This window comes from Sciurus vulgaris (genome assembly GCF_902686455.1).
Source record: "Sciurus vulgaris genome assembly, chromosome: 9".
NCBI lineage: Eukaryota > Metazoa > Chordata > Mammalia > Rodentia > Sciuridae > Sciurus > Sciurus vulgaris.
The window spans coordinates 84160269-84185943 of record NC_136469.1 but is presented as its reverse complement, the minus strand read 5'-3'; the positions used below and the strand labels follow the sequence as shown (position 1 = coordinate 84185943).

General features: G+C 40.7%; 1 protein-coding gene across 1 annotated transcript; it reads right to left on the bottom strand.

Moving 5' to 3' along the window:
• Positions 1-377: 377 nt before the first annotated feature.
• Positions 378-25675, bottom strand: NAAA (N-acylethanolamine acid amidase). Its single transcript, XM_079152769.1, is given in 13 exon segments — positions 378-1183; positions 1796-1877; positions 6889-6917; positions 7333-7399; positions 8141-8177; positions 8180-8202; positions 8372-8544; positions 15086-15162; positions 18685-18775; positions 22011-22137; positions 24467-24631; positions 25162-25415; positions 25604-25675. Coding segments are annotated over 12 exon segments (1176 nt in total). The 5' UTR covers positions 25661-25675; the 3' UTR covers positions 378-1183; positions 1796-1801.

The window sequence follows — 25675 nt, the reverse complement described above, 5'->3', positions numbered from 1 at the left end:
GATTGGATGATAGAAATTGAATAATGCTGTCCAAGAAGAACCATGAATACTCTAGGCCACTAGATAGGTACACCATGCAGAGGGGCAGAGGTGCTCTGTGTCCAGGTAACACTTCCTTCTTCCTTCATTCTGCTAACACACTAAACAAGAGCATCCAATCAAAACTCCTTTGTTCATGATTTTAACCTTCTGTGACTCCATCCTCAAAGAAGTTTCTTTCATGTACATGGGGGGAAATCAAATTCTACAAAACAGTTTGTTTCCACTCCCTTGAATCCTGAAGCTTAAACAACATCAACACTAGGAGAGCTGCTTCTTGGGACAGCTGTTCAGATCCCTTTGACCCCAAGGGTAAGAAAGCATGGAGGACACAACACTTGATACCTGGAAAATGGTTTTATTCTCCTTGCCAACATCTCTTTCAACATTTTATTAGCAAATGATAAGTGACTACAAAAAAATGACTTAATTTCATAAAATCTTCAAAAGTGGTAAAAATTATTTAGAAAAAGGAGGTCCACTGTTTAACTAAAACATTAGAAATATAAAAAGTGAGAATCCCATCACATGGCAATACATCAAAGGTCCTATAAACACATCTTCAAACAGGCCACATCAGAATAGAGCTCTCCAGTTTTCAAGAAGAAATCCTCCTGCCTCTTTTTTTTTTTTTTTTTTTTTTTTTTTTTTGGTGGTGCTGGGAATAGAACTCAGGGCTTCATGCATGTATAGCAAGGGCTCTACAACTTAGCTATACTTCCAGCCCTAGAAGAAATTTTTACCTGGGCTCTTTTCTTCCAGGAGCACTTCATAATGAACAGAGGTATTTCCAATTCACTTCTTTAGCACATAAGCAGAGATATGATAACAGAATCATTAGAAGCTGGAAATAAAGTCCAAGGACACAACTTGCTTCTGAGACAAATCATCTTTGAGTTGCTCAAGCCAGGGGTAGAAGCTTAATGAAGATCAAGACAACCAGAAAGGGAGGAGAATGCAAAACATGCTATTACCCACTTTCATTGAAATGCCACCCAAAGTGACCCCCTGACCCCCACTTGACAAGGTTGAAAAAGTTTAATGAGGAAGGAGTCTGCGATTGTTCATAAAATAATAAAATACTTTAACTTTGTCTTTTTTTTAAAAGTGTGGCTCTTCAAGAATTTCATTTAAAAAAAATTATCTGTAAGAGAAGAAAAAAAATGTATTTAATTCAAACAGTGATTTTTAACATTCCCATGATAAATCAATGACCAAAACATCAGGCCAGGTTTACAAACTCCAGAAGATTCTTGCAATTAGAATGGCACTGTCCTGGTTTAATTTCAGGTGCAGCAAGAAGGAGACTCCTACTTTTTCCCTTATGCCCTTCCCCTCACCTATGGACTCACCAGTACCTGAAATAAATTCTGAAAGTGTCCTTTGCTCTCAGGACATTTCTGATGCTATGAGGGTGCTGGGTCTCACTATTACTCTGGGACATACAAGTCTTCCCAGATATTTACCCCTCTGTGTGTGTGAAGAGATGACACCTTGTCCTGAGAACAGGGTATATTTAGCAGTAAAGAGGCACAGGGCACTGGAAGATTTCAGTTTCATATAAACAATTCAAAATAAAATACCTAATGATGTCAATCACATGCCAAATACTGGTCAGAAATATTATGTACATATAAATCTTAAGGAATCTGCCATCTTCTGTGAGAAATACCAGCACGTACCCACTTCCCACCCCCCCGCCCCAATATCAACCAGCTAATCTTCAAAGCATGGGCAAATTCACTCTTCTGCTTACTTACTTTCAGCTCAGGTTTCTGATCCTAGTCGTGTACTTGTCTGGGTTGGCAGCACTCATTACTGTAGTATAAATTGTGTAGCTGAAATATCAAGAAAATTTTTATATATGCTTCATTTCCCCTATAATCCAAAGTCAGGGAAAAAAAATATCAAGGCCTTCCCTAACACTGAGATCTGGGAAAAGAATACAAACAGAGGTTCATATATGTCAGAATGTTTAAAAACGTATAAATGGAGAGATCAAAGTGTTCTTCCTCTTATTTTGACAACACTGTGGAAGACCAAGTTGAATTTAAAATTCCTGGACTCCTTAAAGCTCCACTGCTATGGCGGTGAGTGACAGCCTGTCCTTGGCCCTGACTGGCTCTGTCCTACTCCACAAGGGGATGTCCTTGCACATATATGACACCTCAGACATCTAAGCTTCACCCATATTCCCCAGGAGGCAGCCACTTCTTGGCCCCTCCAAGGACAGGGTGTCCACAATGGCTGCTCACCACCATCAGGGAGACTGCACCCAGGAAGGAGGACACCTGGTCCCTGGAAATGGGCTTGGGGCTGTTCAGGGAATTCTAGGTACTGAGTCCTGGGACCAGACTCTGGGTGGACACATGACCCTGACCCAGCAGATTCCTTAAGGGAGGGTCACAGCCAGAGGATGGCCAGAGAGGAGCCTCCAAATCTCATGGATCAAGGTAGATGCTCCTCCTGCCCAGAACTAAGGATAAAAAGTACAATTGCCGTTTATTCTACATTCTGCAAGCAAGAGAACAACACAAGCACATGGGCACCTGTGCTAAAATCCCGTTCCCATCGCTCCCTTCCTCCATTGCTTGTGTTGGAAAGCAGCTGGGGCTCATGGTCAAAGCAACTGGAACCCGGTTGTTAAGGAACAGGCAGAATTAGAGGCACTGAGCGCCACAGCTGAAGGCAGCACTGTGAGCATGCTTAAAGCTTAACCAAAGGTTGTGTCCGGGTCCCCTGAACAGGACCTCAGATGCTTGCCTACTTTAGTCATAGTTCCTATTCTCTATTACTTCCCCGCCCCCAGGACTGGGTGTTGGACCCAGAGGGTTCTACCACTGAGCTACATCCCCTAGTCCTTTTCCATTTTTCTTTTTTTAAATTTTGAGATAGGATACCACTAAATTGCCCAGGCTAGTCTTCAACTTGTAATTCTCCTGCCTCAGCCTCCTGAGTAGCTTGATTTCAGGTGTGCACCACCACACCCAGGTGTCCCTTATTATTCAAATGCTTTTTCTGTTGATGGCCATAGAGAATATTTTATTGCCAGTGGCTTAACTTTTGAGCATGGCACAAGGAGGAACACAGAGCTAAATGGGTATGTTCTGACATTTCTATAAACCTCACACACTTGACAACCCCAGATGGGGGTTAATCATTACATTGAAAAGGGCCTGAGAGTTAGGGAGCTGGTTCAGTGAGGACTGTCATTTAAATGCAGTTCCTCTTGGGTTTTTGATTGCACAATAGATAAAAATGTTACTCAGTAAACCACTTACAACTTCTAACAATCTTATTTGACAAACATTTCAGAAACCATTTAAATAGTCAATCTAACTCAGTATCCCTACTTCTGGGATTTCAGCCAATGGAAATAATCCAAAAAATTCAAACAGTGGAGGGGGGGTGTGGATATACATATATGCTTATTTCAGTTATTATTTTTTTTTTTGGAATTTTTTATTTTTTGGGGTGGTACCAAGGATTAAAACTCAGGGCACTCAACCATCAGCCACATCCCCAGCCCTATTTGTATTTTTATTTAGAGATAGAGTCTTACTGGAGTTGCTTAGTGCCTCCATTTTGCTGAGGCTGGATTTGAACTCAAGATCCCTCCTGCCTCAGCCTCCCGAACCACTGGGATTATAGGTGTGAGCCACCGTACCTGGCGCTCATTTCAGTTTTAATGGAGGAAAAACTAGTAAGTGGAGAAAGCCTAATTTAATTATGATAGATGCAATTAGCCATTATACAGTCATTTAAAAATAAGATGGCTATTCAAAGCATAGAAATTGCTTTCTTTTATTAAAATAAATATATTAACTACCTAATTATAAAACTTAAAAATAAAGTCATCACATACGTAATTACTTTTAAAAACTGTAAGAACACAAAGATAACCCCTATTTTTTATTTTTTTTATTTTTTTTTTATTTATTGTAAACAAATGGGATACATGTTGCCTCTCTGTACATGGCGCAAAGGCATACCATTTGTGTAATCATAAATCCACATACAGTAATGTTGTTTGATTCATTCTGTTATTTTTTTTTCCCCTTCCCCCCACCCCTCCCTATTTTTTAAAAAAAATTTTTGTAATGCTGGGAGTAGAACCCAGGGTCTCTCACATGCTGGGCAAATGCCCTACCACTGAACTATATCTCTATCTCTTTATTTTTTGAGACAGGGTCTCCCTAAGTTGCCCAGGCTGACCTCAAACTCCTGGGCTCAAATGGTTCTCTGGGCCCAAATAATTCTCCTGCCTCAGCCTCCCTAGCAGCTAGGGCTACATGCAAGCACACCATGCCCAGTTTTTAAATCCTATTTTTAAAATGAATATTAGAAGGGCAAAATTGCATCCTTTGAAGAGGGAAGCAGCCAATAAAGTGCTACAGCTGGCTCCTACAGGCTAGTGAGAGCAACTGTTAAATATATAGGTAATTCATGAACCAATTAAAAGCTTCAAATCAGTCAAGGTGAAAGTACAGGCTGAGCATCCAAAATCCAAAACATAAAATGCTCTGAAATCCAAAACTTTTTGAGCATCATGTTGGCCTCAAAAAGTTTTGGATTTGGGAATATTTCAGATTTTTCAGATTAGGGATGTTCAATAGGTAAAGTCCATGCAAATATTTCAAAATAGAAAAATCTCTGAAATCTGAAACACTTTTGGTCCCAAACATGTTGAATAAGGGATACTTCACCTATATTTACAATAGGAAATTGACAAATGCTAAAAATCAGGAAAATTGTTTTGTTTTTCTCCCCTACCCCAAAGAGCTAATTTCTAACAGACCATTGGGTATGGTTCATTATCCAAATAGCTTATTTGTTAGAATATTTATTTTAAACTAAGGGGTTGCTGGGTGTGGTGGCACATGCCCGTAATCCCAGTGACTGGGGAGGGTGAGGCAGTAGGATCCAAGTTTGAGGCCAGCAAACTTATTCTTACTTAGCAAGAGTCTCAAACTAAAAAATAAAGAAGCACTTGGGTTGTAGCTCAGGGGTAAAGTGCCACTGGGTTCAATCCCCAGTACCATAAAAGTTAAAAAATTTAAAAATAAAAATAAATTAAAGGAAAGCCAGGCATAGTGGCACACACCTGTAAACCCAGCGGCTCAGGAGGCTGAGGCAGGAGGATCACGAGTTCAAAGTCAGTCTCAGCAACTTAGTGAGGTCCTAAGCAACTTAATGAGACCCTGTTTCAAAAAGTAAAAAGGGCTGGGGATGTAACTCAATGATTAAGCACCCCTAGGTTCAATTCCTGGTACCAAAAATAAATTAATTAATTAATTAAAGGAAGGGTTAGAAAACTATTTTTGTGTTATTATAGTTTTTAAAGTAGTTACATAAGTGATGACTATATTTTAAAAATTAGTTCCATAATAAAATTGTTCTGATATTTATTTGAATAATCCATGGTTTTGAATAGCCTCCAAAATTTTAAATGGCTAGATAGTGGTAGTAGAATACTGATTAATTTGTTTTCTATGCTAGTATTAAAAAATTATTTATGGAATAAATTCTTAAGTGTTAATCTTTGTGTCAGGCCATACTCAATGAAAAGACTTCCAAAGAGGTATTTTGGAGATATATTTCTATTATGGTACAAAATAAAAACAATGACAGTTTTCAGAATATCTTTATACTTAGAAATCTTAGAGTACCCAGATACAAATCCAAAGGAAAAACATCTGCAGGGTATTTGATTGTATTTTTGCAGTAGTGGGGATTGAACCCAGGGCCTCACACATGCTAAGCAAGTGCCCTACCAGCGATTCATTTCATTTCACTTCAATAGGGTCTGCTAAATTCTCCAGGCTGGTCTCAAATTTGGGATCCTTCTGCCTCAGCCTGGGATTTTAGATGTGTGCCTCCACACCCGGGTTCTTACTGGGTGTTTGAAGTTTTACTTATTCAGACTATTTTTTGAAAAATACAATTTGATATTCTTGCTGTGGAGAAAGCAGAGATGAGTGGAGGACTTCTGCTTAATGCTGCATTTGGAGTATACTGAAGTAAAAGCAGGAGATAACTGTCTGCTTGCAGGTACTTCCTCATTTATTTTAATAAATTAAGTCCTATCTCATAAAGCATAAGAAGGTGTCTACATTCCTGATAAGGTAGTCTTGGGTGTGGATAAGGCAGTTAGGGGTGAGTCCCATTCCTCAGTATTCCTCAGTGGGGGATGAGGAGAAGGGGCTGATGGCCTATTTAGCTTTGCAGGGGTGGTGATAGTGGACCTTCAGTTTTCTGCACAGCGCCCTCTCAAACTGAGCTAAGAGTTAAGCTCTTAGCCCAGAGCTCTGCCCAAAATGAGTGTGAGTAAAATCCTAGGCTACAGGCCAGAGAAACCAGAGTCCACAGAATGCTACCCTCAAGGGTGCAGGCTAAAGAAAATATTCCTAATAAATTGTGCACAGAATGAGGAATAACATGGGGGTAGAGGTAGTGGAAACTGCTTGGGAAGATAAAGGAAAATGAAAGGTGTTAAAAGTTTAGTACTAACCAAGTGATGTGAAGGAGCACACTGTCAGTGAAAACTGCCCACAGCTAGCAGAGTTAGGATGAACGTGTCACTACCTTCCTCCTTCGCCATCTCTGCCTCCTCACCTTTGGGTTTCATCATGAATTTCTCACCAGACTTGTGGTGTACTTGTTTATCTGCCCCACCCCACACACAGATCGTTAGTCCCAGGAAAGTGGAGCTGTTCTGTTCACTGCTGGACCTACAGCACCTACAGGGTCTGATCTCAGGAACCCTGACTCCCTGGTGAGCCACAGTGTGTGAATGAGGTCACTATTCTGGGATGATAAATGAACAGACGTGCTTAACCTGTCACTTACTTGTTACAAACTGGAACCACTGACAAAACCTGTGCAGAAAAAAAAAATCATATTACAAAAACATGAAAAGGTAGAAGAAATACCAGTAGAATATCTATAGGAAGAATATAACTATTTAACACTTTAGTGTATCTCAAGATTTTAGTTATAAACCTTTTAATCCTTACTCTTTTTTCCTTTTAAACAATAAACATATGTTACAACTATGTCTATTTCCTTTTAATGTGAATAAAAACTTAGGTGAAGGTGGGAACTTTAACCTATATAGAAAAAAGCTCGGTAAATGTCACGTAACTTTTAAAAAAGTTTTTAACTAGGTAGAACTTTTACTCTAACCTTTTCATCTACCACATTTGCTTGATTTCAGAGGAGACTTTTTTTTTCTATCACTACTAAAAAAGACACCAAACATCCTGGGTAAGCTGGATATCAGAACACAAGTACCTGGAAAAGTGTCTCCAGGCTGAGGTTTTCTGGCCCTGTGGCATTAAGGGCTTTGATGGCAGGTGTTCTACAAGGACAAACGTTAAAGGTCACTAGGCACTTCAGGAAACCCTGAATCCCATCAGTTTTATTCTGTTTACACAATCCAAGGCCTGTTTCATTATCTCTTATATGTCGAAACAGACACTGGCCCCCAAGCATATTAGTTGCGTTGGCCCAGACCACCATGGTGGGACTTCTTCAACAGGCAGTCCTGTTGCCCCTGTGCTCAAGGAGGTTTCAGAATTAAATCTTTGCCACCAACGTGGAGCAATAAAGGCAAATGAAGTATACAGTTATATGTTCTTTGTAGCCACAATAAGTAGTAGAATTTTCACAATTACAAGGGACAATAAAGACCCTCAGCTGGATTGCTGAGGGAATATTTATATAAGGGAATATCCTCAAAAAAATATCTTACATTGAAGTCCATGAGTCTGGCCCTCTCCTTTCATTTACAGGTAGGTGACAGAGATCCCAGAGGCCACACAGTGAATTATTAGTGGGGTTGGTATGGGCTTCAGGGCTCCCAGCCATGAGGCCAGGGTCAACTTCATCCTTCCCAACCCCACCACCTATCAAAAGGGCCCTCTCATGACTCCTCCACACACTGCACTTCCCACCCTGGACAAGGCAACTGGGGATGGGGGAAAGTGCACTCTCTAGGAGGGGACAGCACCTGTAGGTCTCTCCAGTCCCTGTGGTAGAAGGGGGACATTCTCTTGACCACAAGAAAACATTGCCAACCAGAAAGCATATGGAAGGCTACCTCCGGTCATCTCTCTTCGGTACTGGCTTCCAGTGGTATAATTTGTCTCAACCGGAACCACCCTACGACAGGCACATCATCTTGTATATCCAAGGTCATTAGATATAATTATAGAAGACATATTAAAAAATAAAAATACTTTGGTTTCACCAAATTTAAAAATTAAAAGCTAAATTTAAAAAAAATAATAAGATTTGATACAAAATGACCATAGTCTTTAACTCTACTCACGCTCCATTCAAAGGATCTAGAGGCCAAATGTCTGCTGGGCCACCTCTGTTCCTGGTGATGACCACTCCCTCCTGGGGGGATGTGCCACCAACGATGTAGTAGACATTAGTAATGAGGGGAGTCTTGGCCAACTTGTAAACGGCTGCTTCAAAGTTTTCTGACTCACTCAGGGTCTGAACAAAAAGACAAACCAGCATTGGCAACATCATACAAAGGAGTGATCCACACCCAATGATGGACAAAAATGGTCCAAAGCCCTTTCTCCTGATATACTAAGCCATAGCTATAATCTTGAACTACTCTGACTTATCTTCCTGAGATGGAAGAAACGTCAGCTACAGTGGGGGCCAAAAGCAGCAAGAATTCCTCATGAAAGGACAGAACTGTTGCAAGTCCCAGGTTTGGTTCACCAAACGCAAGCTGGGTGCTTTTCAGGCAGATCTCAGTCTTAAAGGATGCCTCATGTTTCTCCATTCACTTGTTCTTTCAACGGGCACTTTTTGAGTACCTATTGGGTGCCAGGCACTGTGTTGTAGTGGAGCTAGAGCAGTGAATATAACTGACCGGGTTCTTTCCCCCTCAAACTTCCAAAGAAGACAGAAAAGTCAACCAGGCAATAAGGGCACAGAGTAATAAGTATTAGCATTGGAGAAGGCAAGGTAGCAGGAAACTCAACCTCTCCCAGGACAATGGAAGAGGCATTCCATGGAAGCTTCTCATGAGCTGAACTAGATTATGAAAGAGGTGGTTGCAGGGAGCGGAGAGGGAGTGGGGTAGAGAGTTCAAGTTCAACGAACTTATTAGCAAAATCTTGGGATGAAAGAATACATATGAATGAAGAGCCTAAGTGCTGTTCTGATACCCCTGAGGGTCCGCAAAGACTTCTAAAGTTCTATGGCATGGGCAGCAAGGGAATCACTTTCAAAATCCTCAGCTTCCATGTGTGCTCCTTCTGAACTGTCCTGCTAGGGAACATTCTGCAGTAGAGGGCCTGTTCTTTTATCTGAACCTGTCACAATTAATCACCCTTCTACCACTTTTTGAGAAGTACATTTTATACTAACCCCTCTTGAATAGTGTTAAGATGCACTGTTAAGGGTTTGGGTGGGGACAGGGTCAAATAAAAGAATAATTCAAAATATTGGTATCTGCAAATGTTCCATCTTTCAAATGTTCATAAACCATAAACCCTATGGAAGGACTTTGTAGATTTTCCCCTGCCTTATACATATTGCTGTGAAGAGTATTTTGATTTGCATTGGTTTGTTCTGAACTCAGAAAAATGACAAAGTGAGGTAGTAGGAGTGATGGGTGATGATTAGGTTGCTATATCATCACCCAACTATTATCAAATAATTTGTCTCCTTTTACAGAGAGCTCTTTGAGAATAAAGCAAAAGAACATCAATAACAAATATTGAAGGCATAGTGACTTAATTCACTCAAGTAACAAAGTCAGGGAAGAAAAGTGCCTTATCTATCTCAGGAAATGAAGGAAATGAGGAATTTATGGATTGGATATGAAGCATTCCCCAAAGGCTCATGTGTTGAAGGCTTGGTCCCCTATGAAACAATGTTCAGAGGTAAGACTTTTGGGAAGTGGTTGGATCATGAAGGCCCTGACCTTATCAGTGGATTAATCTACTGATGGGTTGATAATTTGATGGCATTATTGGAAGGCTGTAGAAAATAGGAGCTAGGACCTAGTCGGAAGAAGTAGGTCACTGGGGGCATGCCCTAGAAGGGTATATCTTGTCTCTGACCATTTTATTTTGCTCTCTCTTTCTGCTTCCTGTCCTCCATGAGGTGAGCAGCTCTGCTCCACCACACTGTGTCCACCATGATGCTCTGTCTAACCACTGACCCATAGTAATACAGCTAGCCAACCAAAGACTGAAGCCTCTGAAACCATGAGCCAAAATAAATATTCCCTCTGCTAAATTGTTCTTGTTAGATATTTTAGTTCAGCAATGAAAAGCTAACACAGAAATTAATTCTAAGAAGTAGTATTGGAGATGTGACCATACCTGGCCTTTGGAATTGGGAGAAGTTTAATAAAGTTTGGAGATGCAGGCTAGAGAAGCCCTAGAACATTGTAAGTCAAGCTTACTGAACAATTATGGTGTGAGTTCAGAAGACCAGAAAGTTCAGAAGGCTGAAACAAATGCAGAGAGTAAAGACTGCTCATGAGGTTTCAGATGAGGATGAGAACTCTGTTGAGAACTGGACTAGAAGCCATTTTACAAGTTCTGGCAAAGAACTTGTCTCATTTAGTACATGCTGTGAGATTTGCATAAGTTGAATTTAAAGGTGATGGATTAATTAATCTATTGGAGGAAATTTCAAGGCAACACAGCATTCAGGCAGTGTCATAGGAGTTGTCAGTGACTTTTAGCCAGGTGTAAAGTCTGAATCAGAAGCAAGAAGCAGAACAGAAAGATATGAAAAGTTTGTTTGACCAGAAAAGCACATGTAAGACTGGGGTCAAGGGAGTTGTGGTTGCTGAAGATATTAGCACCATTAAACAGAAGCCATGCAGTAGGCATGGGGACAACAGGAAAGATGCCTTCCCTTGAAGACATCTCAGGAACTGGCTCCCACCCATAGCAGGCTCAAGGGTGTAAAAGTATAATCTCACGTGAAATACTTTGCTTGAGAAGAAAGCAAGAGGATGCTCCACTCTCACAGGGCTGCCTATGTATGACATTGTTTCCCCAGAATTCATTTCACCGGGTTCAGCCATGCAAGTACTTAGTGGCCACTGTAGCTGTGGTCCACAAAAGCCTGGCTATTGCTCCTGCTCAAAGCAGACCTTGGCATCATCCACGTGGTTCTGGTTTTGTGGGAATACAGCATGTAAGAGTTACAAGATTATGTAGGCTTCCATTGAGATTTTAAAGGAAGGCCTGGGTGGGAGAGGGGGTCAGGCATCATGTGGCAGGCCCTGAGAGGGTGACACATCAAAGTGTAAGAGTGAACATACATTGCTGGCGGGACTTTAAATTGGTGTCACCACTCTGGAAAGCAGTATGGAGATTCCTCAGAAAACTTGGAATGGAACCACCAGTTATCTCACTCCTTGGCATATACCCAAAGGATTTAAAGTCAGCATACTATAGTGACACAGTCACACCAATATTTATAGCAGCTCAGTTCATAATAGCTAAGCTATGGAACCAACCTAGGTACCCTTCAACAGATGAATAAAGACAATGTGATACATATACACAATGGAATATAACTCAGTCATAAAGAAGAATGAAACTATGGCATTTGCTGAAAAATGGATGAAACTGGAGACTATCATGCTAAGTGAAATAAGCCCATCCCCAAAACCCAAATGTTCTCTCTAGACTATGTGATGCTAACACACAATGAGGGCGGGAGTAGAAGTTCATTGGATTAGACAAAGAGGAATGAAGAGAAGGAATGGGGAATTGGGAATAGGAAAGACAGTAAAATGAATCAGATATAACTTTCCAAAGCTCATATATGAATACATGACCAGCGTAACTTCATATCATGGACAGCCATAAGAATAGGAAGTTATATTCCATGTATATATAATATATCAAAATACATTCACTGTCATGTATAACTAAAAAGAACAAAAGAAAGAAAGTATAAGAGTGAAGCCATGGATGTTATAGAGACCCTAGGAAGTAAAAGATGCCAGAAATGTAGAACATCTGCTGAGAAAAGTCACAGTACACAGAGTCAACCCAAGAGAGAGGCCACATGGGCTGCAACAAGCAAGGCCATAGGAGTGGGGCTTCTCAAGTCCTTTGAAGTTCATATCTTGCCACTGTGTGACATGCCTCAGATGCCAGATGTAGAACTCGAGATTTAATATTTGTCCTCCTGGGGTTCAGTCTTGCTTTGAATCCATCCCTCTTTTCTATGCCCCCATTCCTCTCTCTTGGAAAGGGAATTCTGCCCTATGCTTGTCCCATCATTATATGTTGTAAGTATGTAACTTGCTTTTAAATTTTTACAAGTGCTCACAGCCAAGGGTTGCCTTGAGTGTCAGAGGGACATTGGACTTGGACTTTTGAACAATACTGGTACTGTTGAGATTTCAGGAACTCCTGGAGATGGACTGAATATATTTTGCATTGTGGTATCGTCATGAGCCCTTGGGAGCAAGGAGCAGAATGTTATGGTTTGGATATGAGATGTCCCCCAATAGACTCACATGTTGAAATCTTGGTCCCCAGTGAAGCAATGTGCAGAGGTGGGGCTTTTAGGAAGTGATGGGATCATGAGGGCTCCGACCTCATCAGTGGATTAATCCATTGAAAGATTAAAAATCTGATGGTGGTATTGGGATATGGTGGAAACTGTAGGAGGTGGGTCTAGTTGAAGGAAGCAGGTCACTGGGGGGTGTGCCCTGGAAGGGTATATCTTGTCCCCAGTCCCTCCTTCTCTCTCACTTTTCTTTCCAGCTGTCACACTTCTCCACCTTGATGTTCTATCTCATCTCACACCCAGAGCAATGGGGCCAACTGACCATGGATTGGAACATCTAAAACCATGAGCCAAAATAAGTTTTTCCTCCTTTAAGTTGATTTACTCAGATATTTTGTTCCAGTGAGGGGAAGCTGACCAACACAAAGAGTGACGGCTAATGAACCCAGTATTTCCTTTTGGAGGGATGAAATGTTCTAAAATTGATTGTGGTGATGCCTGCCAACCCTACGAATAGCCTAAACACCAGTGAGTTGTATACTATAAGCAGGTGAATTGTATGACCCGAGAACTTTACCTCGATTATACATCTACTTTATGACTCAGCAATTCCACCCTCAGGTACTTACTCAACTGAAATGGATGAAATGCAGACATAGGTTCACAAAAAGACCCAGACAAGAATTTCCATGGTAGCCTTATTCATGATAGCCCCAAAGTGAAAACAACCCAATATCTATCTACAGGAAATTGGGCAAATCGTGTGGCTTATTCATATAACAATTTCTTAGTAATAAAAAGAATGAGCTAGTGATAGAAACAACATGGATGATACTAAAACACATTATATTGAGTAATTAAAAAAAAGAGTCTGTACTTATGATTTCATTTAATTGAATGAATTCTAGAACAGGCAAACTTGTCTGTGGTGATAAATGTCAAAGAGTAGTTAACTGGACAGAGCACAGCGGGGGCTGAGTGGAGGGGGGAGCTGAGAATGCATTGGAAAGGAGCACCAGGGAAATTTCCAGGGACATGGAAATGGTCCATATCTTATTTCGTTGGTGGTTACATTGATAAATAGGTACACACGATTGTGCAAACACATTTGCCTAAAGCCTTAAGATCTATGCATTTCATTGTATACAAATTACATATAAAATTTTTAAAAATCATTATGGTATTTTGATTCCAATGGATTGATTTAAATGTTTTATTCTTAAATGTGAACGTTTTATAATGGTCTGGATATTTTACAGTTTTCAAACTCATGATGAAAAAAAATTAAAAGTTATCTTAAGATATGTGATGAGGGCTGGGGCTGAGTGGCAGAGTACTTGCCTAGCAGGTGTGAGGCACTGGGTTTGATCCTCAACACCACATTAAAAAGAAACAAATGCAATAAAGGCACGCTGTCCAAAAAAAAAAAAGAATGTGTGACAAATGCATAGTTTTCCAGCATCTTTAGGGAGTGCTCCTGCAACAAGTGGAAAGAAATGCAAGACGTATGGTGGTGGGGGTGAGAGGCAGCAGGCAGGTGATTTAGAGCAAAGTGAGAAAGTGAGGAAGGACCAGAAAGGCAAAAGCTGGGCAGAGCCAGATCCTGATACCAGAGATGTGCTCCTGAAAGTGGGCCTTCTATGGTCAAAATAAAGTAATAGATGGTCTGGAAAACTGCTCATCTAATACACTTATATAAAGCAGATATTCCTTTCATGGTATGTGAAGCTAACTTCTAATGCATTTTGTTCATTAATTCAGATATTTATAAATGAGATTCTAAAAGGAGTGTATATAGCTATACCCACAGAAGAACATAAATTGATCTCTTATCTCAAGCAGTTATTGTGGAAAACTCTAGCCTACGATAAAGATTCTTTCCTGAACAAACTCTAGCTGGGCTCCTCTGAGCCCTCTTCTGCTTGCCCTAACCTTGGCCTATCAAGAGGAAAAACACTAGCAGTTACTGTCAGCTCAAGGCTACATTCCTAAGATGACCCTAGCCCCTAGCCTGTCTGAGGACAATCAAGGCCATCAAAAGAATTCATTCCAGACAACAACTGAAAATAGCACACTTGTCTCCCAGCCCTGCTGGGCAGATAGGAGCCCAACTTCAAAAAGGCTAGGTAGCAAACCTAGACGGGTTTCACTTGGGCAACTCCTCCTTTCCACTCATAATTCTTCCCTTCTCTAACTCTATTTAACCTCCATTCATCCCCTTCTCTATTCCCTGATTCTTCCTTTAAAACATCCAATCGCCTCTGCTCAAATCCAAGTCCTTATTATAATTGTAGAATATTACTGATTAAAACCTCTCCTTGCTACTTTAATTAGTGCCTGGCTTTGTTTACCTTTGATATTTATTACTGAAAGGTTTATAGCAGTTTGCAAACACTTAGGTGCTTATTCTTTTCAGAACCTTCTTACGTTAAAAGCTATGTCATTAAATGACATAGAACATCACAATGAGAACACAGTGTAGAAGATGAAGTTAGTGTGAGAGGGGCTCAACAATAAATATACTCACAGTGCGGATAAGCCAGCTGATTGGAGAGTGTCCCTGGAAAAGGGCAGCAATCACATTCTCCCACCACCAGCCTTTATCTGCCAAGTTGAAGAAGGAACAAGTTTGTCACTCAAGCACCATTAAAATATTTTTTTTTTCTTAAATTTTGTTAAATTCTACCAGGTGCGGTGGTACACACCTGATATTCCAGTTACTCTGGAGGCTGAGGCATGAGGATTACTAGTTCAAGGCCACCCTGGGCAACCTAGAGACCCTGTCTCAAAATAAAAAATAAAAAGGACTGGGGGTGCAGATCAGTGGCAGAGCACTCGTGGGTTCAATTCCAAGTACTGCGACAAAAACAAATTTTTTTTTGTTTCTTTTTCATTTTATAAGCTGATGGAGGAGAAAGGCTGGCTGAGAAAAAGTGATTTTACTATTATCTAGCTTTCAAAGACTAAGTCTGAATTTCAGGATGAACAGAAAAACATCATGTACATATATGTCTATGGGTGTGCACATAGATGTTCTTCTAGTGAGCAAAAATATTCAGATAGTCTCTCAAGTGTTGAAAGCAGAATCTTCTGTACCTGCTTACAATGATAATTATGGTGAAAGGAAACACTGTATTAATTATCCCAGGCAAAATTACATTATGCATCTTTTAAGGGAAGTGGCTCAATGAATATTGGGAAGAATGTATAGACCAACAGAGTAAAAAGAATAGGATGGGAGGGAATATTTGCATATAGACATCTGATGAGTTATTAATATCCACAGCATATAGAGGATGCCTAAAACTCAACAATAAAAAAAAAAAAAAAAAAAAAAAACAACAAAAAACAAACCTCAATTCAAAATTGGGCAAAGGGCCTGACCTGTAATCCCAGTGATTAGGGAGGCTCAAGCAAGAGAATTTCAAGTTCAAGGCCAGCCTTGGCAACTTAGCAAGCCTCTGTCTCAAAATTAAAAAGGGCTGGGGATGTAGCTCAGTGATAGGACACATCTGGTTTCAATTCGCAGTACCAGAAAAAGGGGGCGAGCAAAAAACTTGAACCCACATTTCTGCGAGGAAAATAGACAGGTGGTCATAAGCATATGAAAAAATGCTCAACATCACTGACCATTAGAGAAATACAAATTAAAATTATAGTGAGGCACCACCTCACACCCATTAGGGTGGCTACTACAAAACAAAACTAAACAAAAACCACCAAGAAGCGTGAGTGAGGATGTGGAGAAATTGAAACCTTTTATGCTGTTAGTGGGAATGCAAAAAGAGATAGCCACTGTGGAATATGTAATACCTTGGAAAACTTAAAAGTATGTGGCTTGGGAGGCTAAGACAGGAGGATGGCTTTGAACTCACCATCCTCAGCAATGGTGAGAAACTAAGCAACTCAGTGAAACCCAGTTTCTAAATAAAATACAAAATAGGCTGGGGATGTGGCTCAGTGGTTGAGTGCCCCTGAGTTCAGTAACCAACAAAACAAAAATTAAAAGTGGGATATCCAAATGATTGAGCAATTCCACTTCCACTTATATAACCAAAAGAATTGAAAACAGGATCTTGAAAAGCTATTTGTACACCTTGTTCAGAGCAGCGATATTTATAACAACTAAAACAAGGAAGCAACCCAAGTTCTTATTTATCAAATGGATAAGCAAAGTGGTGTGTGTATAGAAATATTATTCAGACTTATAGTAAAGAAATTCTGACATATGCTGTAACACAGCTGAAACTTGAGGACATTAATTATGTTAAATGAAACAAGTTCCTTCCATTTGCATTAGGAAATTAACATAGTCAAAATAGCAGACATTCCTGGGCTCCATAGTGCATGCCTGTAAATCTCAGCTCGGGAGGCTGAGGCAGGAGAATCTCAAGTTCAAAGACAGCCTCAGCAATTTAGAGAGGCCCTAAGCAACTCAGTGAGACCCTGTATCTAAATAAAATATAAAATGGGCTAAGGATGTGGCTTAGTGATTGAGCATACCTGGGTTCAAACCCTGGTAACAACAACAGCAAAAAAATTGTAGACATTGACAGTAGAGTAGTGGTTCTAAGAACTGGAGGGAAAGTGAAAGGGGGAATTCTTATTTAAGGTGTATAGAGTTGTTTCAGTTTTGCAATGGATGTAAAACATTATGTACATTTAGTACCACCAAACATGGTGAAGATGGCAAATATTATGTCATATATATTTTGTCACAAAAAAAATAAGGAGAGGGCTGGGGTTGTAGCTCAGTGGTAGAGCACTTCCCTAGCACATGTGAGGTGCTGGGTTCGATCCTTAGCACCACATAAAAATAAATAAGTAAGCCAGATGCAGTGGTGCAGGCCTGTAATCCCAGTGGCGAGGGAGGCTGAGGCAGGAAGGTCTCAAGTGCAAAGCCAGGCTCAGCAAAAACAAGGCACTAAGCAACTCAGTGAGACCCTGTCTCTAAATAAAATACAAAATGGGGCTGGGGATGTGGCTCAGTGGTTGAATGTCCCTGAGTTCAATCCCTGGTACTCCCAGACCAAAATAAATACATACATACATACATACATAAAATAAAATAGTTGTCCATCTACAACCAAAAGTGTTTTTTAAAAATAGGGAGAAAGCTTAAATTAGGAGAAAAAAAGAAATAAGCATTGAACATCTATGGGCCACATGCTGACTTGGACCAGAACCTTGAAATTTAACAGTAAAATCAAACAAAACAACAACGGCAACAACAAAATCTAATATACCATTAAATAAACAAGGTTTTGATTACTGTCATAAATTAAAGGGGACTATTGTAATTGTGAACAATGAGGGAAGTTCCCTTCGAGAGAAGCATTAAGGACAGCCTGAGTTGTTGACATTTTTTAACTAAGACAGGCATAGCATTCCAGGCAGAAGGCATGGGTGTCAGGGCAGACATCAGGAAGAGAAAGAAGGCCAGTGAGGGGCAGGTAGAAGGAGGGGACGGGAAAGAGGAATAAAATGAGGTACAGGAGGTGATCAAGTAGGCCTCTGGGGTCAGAGTCAGAGTATTGGGTTTGTTTTAAATGAAATGGAAAGTCACTGCAGAGTTTTTTGGGTGATATTTAAAAATTTTTATTGTTATTTTAATTGACAAATAATAAATGTATTTGTTTATAGGACATAATGTGATGTTTTGATACCTGCCCACATTGTGAAATGAACCAATCAGTCTAATTAGCATATCCATACCTCACATCCTTATTATTTCTTTGTGGGAAGACCATTTAAAATCCACCCTTAGCCATTTTGAAATATATAGTACATTATTATTATTAACTGTAGTCAGCAGGTAAGCATAGACCACCAGAATTTACTCTTCCTGGCTAACTGAGACTTTGCACCCTTGGACCAACATTTTTCCTTTCCTCACCTCTACCCCCAGCCTCTGATAACCACCATTCTGCTCTCTTCTACAAGTTTGAGTTCCCTGGCCCTCCGGTACACTCCCTGCCTTCCCGTGTTGCTTGTTTTGTAGTGCTTACCACTCCCTGAGATCATCTTCATTGCTTTCAAGACTACCGACCCTCTCCCCTCACTGAATATCTGGGTAGAACTAAGCAGGAATATGGTGAAAAATACTCAGAAGTTTGTTTTGATTACCTCGTTCATCACCAGAAACTGTAAACTTGTGTGGACTCTGACCAGTCCATAATCCTACATAGCCAATAAAAGTGGTTCCTGTGAATGCAATCTGAAATCAAGAGACAAGGTATCATTTTACTGTTCCAACAAAACATACATTGAAATCACTTGTTTTGTCTCATAATTTCCCGGATTTTTTTTTTTTTTTTTTTTTTTCCCCTAACAGAATAAGACTCTAAAGATTCTAAAATAGCCTTCTGGAACAGGGGTTCTTAATCTTGGGGCTCCATGAATAGAATTCAGTGGAATTTATTGGATGGGAAAAAAGTACATCTTTATTTTCACTATCCTCTCACTGAAAGTTAATTGCCTCTATCATGAATGCATACAACACAAGTAGTGACAGTGGCATGGTGATTTTGTCACCAGGAGAAATGGCAGGTATTTTCACATGCCTTGAACATAACTTGAAATACTGCCTCCCACAGTTGTCCCTACTCTGAAATTATGGTAGTTATTAGATTCACTGCTAAATCTGACTACTTAATGTGTTTAAAAGTATAGTATTGAAATAACTGTATTCAACATAACTGGGTTCTTTTATAATCCCATTAAACCTTATTTTAGGGATCCAGGCACAAATAAGCCCCATCCCAGAAACAGAAAATGGTGTTTGATTTAAAAACTTGTTTTGACTTGATTACAAGAGATAAATATCACACATTTGATAAACTATGTGAAGTTAGAGAAAACAAGTGGGACTGCTTACCAATTAGAATCATATTTAAATTTTAAATATTTAAAAAGTCAGTTTACATATCTTTCATTTAACCCTCATGATTATCCCATGTGAAAGAAATCACCCCACTTTAAATTAAAATAACTAGCTCCAGTGATCAAAAGATACCATTATAATATCCCAGGAGAAAAGCCAAGGTACAGCAGTTATTTCCAATACCAGATTTATTTTTCAAGGAAGTACTTTGTGTTTAGCTCATACTGTCCAAGGGTTAACTGATAGCTTTATATTCTGAAAAATAAATTAGGCCTAGGTTAATATTTTTCTTTAGAAGGCTTAATCTTAAATTAACCTTCTTCACTGAATTATTTTTCTTCACCTCATCTGGCTGTGAACATAGGGCAAAGTAGCTAAAATAGAAGGGAGAAGGCAGTGGCCTTTGTTTTCTAAGTGACTTTCTCCCCTAGACGTATTAAGGGCCTTCTGTGACTTTCCCCTTTTCCATTCACAGTCAGGAAATAGGAATAAGCCTACGTTACTACTGAAGGCCTTCTAGTAATTATAGGAAAAACAAAAAATGTAAGTATACAGTCACTCCATTCACAAGACACACTGGTCCTCACACAACTATCACTCTGGAAGGGTTGAGAAATTAAAGTTCCTAAAAATCAAAATTACTTTGTAGTTTCAAATTTACATAATTAAGATATGTTGTAAGAAACTTTATCAGGCAGCTCTGCAAATTGGCCTTTATTTCTAAATGTTTGTATTTCCTAATTGTCTCTACCAACTTAATATAAACCTTAGCAGGGGACTCGATATTTTAACTAAGGTTGAATTTTGGCAAAAAAAAAAAAAAAAAGCTATTAGGAGCTGAAGGCCTATCCCTCATCTCCACCATGTGATCTGGGGCAGGTTAGTCTCTGTAAGGTCAGCCCATTTAGGTGAAAAATAAGAATGAAAATGTTGACTTGGGCCAGTTTCATGAAGCTGCTCAGAGGTTCAAATATATAGAAAAATATTTTTAAAATCATGAACATTAAGCACAAATGAGAAATGAATTGTGTGGATAACCTGTTCTTAATTTAGCAAAACAATTTATTGGCCACAAGTTCTCTGCTAAAAATTAATACCCAAGTGTAAACTGACTAGATTCAGTAATAATCTGAGAGTGAAATCACCTCAGTGGATCGATTCTCATGGGGGCTCCAGGACAAACAGCAACAAATAAAGCAACAATTGTTAGGGTCAGTTTTAGAGGGGACAGCGGAAATGGTTTATTTTTATTGCATCTATTCCTTTCTCTATTCATAAGATTATTTCCAGTCAGGCATGGAGGCACACATCTGTAACCCCAGTGACTTGGGAGGCTGAGACACGAGGATAACAAGTTCAAGGCTAGACTGGGCAACTTAGCAAGACTCTGTTTCAAAACAAAATAAAAATGGAGAGTGCTATCAGTCAAATTATATTGTTATATTGTATATTGTGCGTATGTATGATGATGTACCAACAAATCACATCAGTATGTACAACTATAATACACCAATAAAAAATGTGGGGGAAAAAACAAAATAAAGAAAAGGCTGGGGATGTAACTCAGTGGTAAAGTGCTTGCCTCTCATGCAGGAGGCCATGTGTTCTATCCCTTGCAATACACACACACACACACACACAAATGTTTGTTCATTGTAGAATAATGTAGAAAAACAGTCAATAACAATAATTATCCCTTCATTTAATTATAACTTAATATTATTTTAAATTTCCTGAATTTATGTTAGCACTTGCTTCCATTTAAAATTGTTTTTGAAGTACATCTTCAGCTAGACTTCATATTGTTAATTGCGGCAAAGAACAGAGAATGCCATCCTTGTCCTTAAAGACATAATCTGTCTTTGCATGTTGTACTATTTCATAGCAATGATATCCTTTGTATATTCAATTACATTGATTAATGATCCCTACAAGTTTTCACAGTCATGTGACAATAGTATATATCAGATTATGCTTTTAAAGAGACTATGCTAAAAGCAAAATAACATAAGGTTAATTTTTTAGTGATTATACACAATAGTGGCATGGGTAAATCGGTACTTGAAGAGTGAAAGTCCATTTATTATTTGACCACTATTTATCAAGCACCTACCACATGCTTTAATCTTCGGAACTATTTCCATAAAGTAGTTATTAACCTCTCTGGGTCTCTGGGTCTGCAAAACAGGTATGAGTAAATCTCCAGGTTCATAAGGGAAGTGACCCTAGTAGCCATTACAATACTTGGCCCCTTACCTATTCCAGAAGCAGCCTGGAAAAGCAGAGGAAGGAGCTGATTTAGCATAATCGATGGACGACTTATCATACCCCAAAAGAGACTTCCCTAAGGAAAACTGATTGACGTCTTCAAATTCGAGCTCAATAATAATAAATGACTCTTTTCCTGTATGCACAATTAATGTACATCTTTCTCCTGGTTTTGCTTCTTCAAAGGTTTGATTTGCTTTTTTTACAGGGAGAATACAGTTATGTTAGCAGGCTCTCCAAATGATTGTTAACATGGGTTAGAACTGTTTCGAATTTCTGTATCTTACAGTATGGACTATACCTGCCCATTCTTTAAGAACTGCACATCCACCGTCAACTTGCGTAAGATATTTCCAAAAGCATAGTCCAGATTCCGACCGTGGTAAATGTGGCCCTTGGAGTCTTGAGCCACAATACTGGTGCAGAATCTAAGAAAAGGGAAAAGTCCAACATCAATAAATGAGACAAGTAAGAACAAGAAAAAGGAGTTTTTTATTTTTAAAATAAATCCTCAGAGTTTTTCTTCCTTATTGTTAACATACATGCCATAATTCTTATATAAGAATATGGATTCACAATTCAAGCTGAAGAACACAACTGGGCATAACTCTTCTGTGTTCTTCAGTGTCACTAGACTGTGTTGGCCCACAAGGATGGTGTTGCAAAGATGCAGAATGAGAATTTCATCTTCAATCACACTGAATGAAACGGATTCATGCTGCTCATGTAGCCCTCTGAACTCTGCTTGGCCGTATGTATTCTATTTAACATTTTATTTGAAGCTCGCCCAAGCTCACCTCTCCATACAATGAATTCCTCAAAGCAAGTACAACAGCAATACCATTTGGTTCTATGAATGTTTTATTTTGTCCCCTTGGGAAAATGGTCAGCTATTTAGGGGCTTGGCACTGTTCCTTTTCCTTCCAGAACTTGTCGCACAGAGCTACTAAGAGAAAAAGATCCTAAAAACTCCTGGCTGGAGAGCGGTATTTTGAGGAAAAGAGGAGAATTCTTAAAATATTTCATTATCCATATTCTCTGAGACTAGCTAATGTTATGTGAAAAAATATTTATAGAGAGTATGTCCAATTCTTGGGGAGAAAAATATATCTCTACAAATAAAACTGAGAGGAAATACCCTGAAGGACTGATTGATAGTCATATCAGATTGTGATTAGTTTTCTTCTTTATAATTTTTCTGTATTACTGTCTTAGCTTCAAAGGGTTTGTGAAAGGAACAGGACTGATAAAATAGGGAACTGGATAAAGTAAAGTTTTCAGAATCTTTCTCAAACGTGATCTTTCAAAACTGGCAAAATAACCATCATTCCAAATATGCTAGCATGATGCTGAGCACAAGCACGGGGGATAAGTGAGGCAACAGTCTGCTTTGGGAGAGGCACTGTAGGGCACTGGAGACTGGTGTGCTTTTAGCAGCAGCCACCAGACTTCCAGCAAATTCCCCTCTGAAACTTGGTTTCCACATCACGAAACAAAAAATACCACCTTCCCCGTGGGGCTGTATTCATGAAGTGCCTGGCACCCAGGAGACTCAATAAAACATAGCTAATATTCTGATACAAACAACCTGACTTCAGAAATGAGAACAAAACATTTCCTTTGCTAATACTAGTGAAATCTAGCATAATAGTGTTTTCTGTTGTAGGTAATTTAATAAACACTTTAATCTGAGTTCCAAAATTTAGAATGTTTTTATTAGAACTTTTGACTTAATCTGCTTCCATATGGTGACTCCAGAAGAGAGTGAAAATATTCACTGATTTTTCATTGAGAAAGCCACATGCCAGAAGAGGACGAAGTTGGAGGTAGGAGAGGGAGATGGTAACATTAACTTAATTCAACTTAAAAGTACTTTAATTTAGCAGACCTGTGTCTTATGTGTGTCTGAAAGCACTTTTCAGAAGAGGAAGGCAGTCACAATACTTAACTTACCCTTCCCACTTATTCTGGGAAGATGCCAAGTGCAGTAAAGTTTTATTATCTCAGGAACTTTATCTTCCCCTTCATCTTAGGCAGCCAGAAGCTGTGAGGAGCTACCAGATGTTACTACATGAGGTGGCAAAACAATGTCTTAAAGGCAGAAACCAAGCAAAACCTCTCTTAGTTTCAGGACCTGTTACTGAGTCCATAAACACTTAGGGATCCCCCTGCCCTTTGCCTGGGATCAATCACACACTTCACATTTTTTTCAGATTTGGATTCTGCACCTGATTATGCCCAGTGCTCAGACCAAGGGGTGGTCTTATTAGATAGAGCAAAGTTTCCTGTGACCCCAGCACTGGAGGAAACAGACTCTGAAAGAGTACTCTGGATCACCAGCTATGAAAAGGATAAATGCAGTGGGACAGATAAGTGCAGGATGACCTGCTACGCGTGTACAGCTAGACAGTCACAGAGACATCTAGAGGGTCCAGATGAGAGTGGGGTGTGTTTCAAAAACTTTCTGGAAAAGTACATTTTGAACAATGTTTTGAAAGTGGGATGCTACCTGGATTGGTGCGGAGAAAAAAGGGGGCTTCAAGTGCAGGGAAAATTGAGTCAGAAAAGCTGCTTTCCTTCTAGAAGCTCATGATCTGCTGCTCAGATTTCCCCAGAGGCAAAGAGGAAGTGCGGCCGGTTTTGGGCAGTCAGTCACTACTCCCTTTTTATCTCACAGACAGCAAGCCTCCTCCCACTCCTAAGTGGCAGGAGTCCCTGGCAAGTTCAAGTTAATTCGCCCAAGAATTGGGTACTCACGCGGAGTACTCGTAGGCCAGGTTGACAAGGAGACCGTCCACCAGGCTGAGGTTCAGGAAGTCGCACATGCCGGAGATCTCATCTGTGAAGGGCTGGGGAAGGAGGCTCTCCAGCTTCATGACCTCCTTTCCAATCAACTCGAGGACCCACTTGGGAACTCTATCGCTAGAAACGAAAAACCACTAAGGTGTCTGACCTGCTTAGAAGACAGACGGGTGCGGGAGCTGGTGAATGTTAAGGGCCTCGTCCCCCCACAGAGCTGACAGCTCTGTCGCCATAGCATTCTATCCGCAGCGTCCAAGAGGGAAAAAGAAACCTTGGAAAGGGTGATCCTGAAGGGGCAGGCTTGGGGAGCCCCAAGGCCTGTAAGGAAGGCGTGGATTGCGTCCTCCACTCCCTAACCGAGCAGCCCGGGTGACAAACAGCGCGCCACCCCGACCCGGAATGGTTCCAGGACTGGCGTGCCATTAGTAACTCGAAAGTCAAACCAGCCGCCGGATCGTCCCCCCGCCGGAGGCTGCTCAGAGATGCAGCCAGAGGCTAGTTCTCGAAGAGGAGGGGAGAGGAAGATGTTGGAGAGGGAGGGGAGAAGTGGAGTCTGGATTGAAAGCTCAAAGGCAGCGAGGTTTGGGCTTTTCCGCACCGGACCCCAGCCGCCGGGGTTCCGGCAGACAAGGTCCCGAGCCCGCGCTCACCCAACGATTTGCACCACTGCGGCGCGCAGCAAGTCCGGGTCATAGTGCTGCAGCACCGGCAGCCAGCGCAGCTCTGGGGCCGCATCCAGGCTCACGTTGAAGAGCGGTGGCGCTGGGAGCGAGGTGGCGGACCAGGACCGAACCCCGGCTAGTGGCAGCAGCAGCAATGCCAGCGCGGGTAGCGCCCCGGGGCCCGCCGCTCCCATGGCTCGGGTTCTGGCTGCAGCAAGTCGGGAGGCAGTGGCTACTGGCGCCTGGGGAAGCCAAAGAGGAGGAGGAGGAGGAGGAGGAGGAGCCCGGGCAGTGCCCAACACCAGAGGCGGAGACTGCGCTCGGCCCGCCCGCTGGGGACAACCCCTGACACCAGAAGTGACACCGCCGCCATCCCTGCCACTCAGCCACACCACCACCCGCCGCAGCTCTTAGTCCAGACGTCCCTTACCATAGGGACGCTGAATGCAGCAGGCGACAGGCTTCTCGTAGTTGCAGCCCGCCCCATCCCAACTACGTGGAC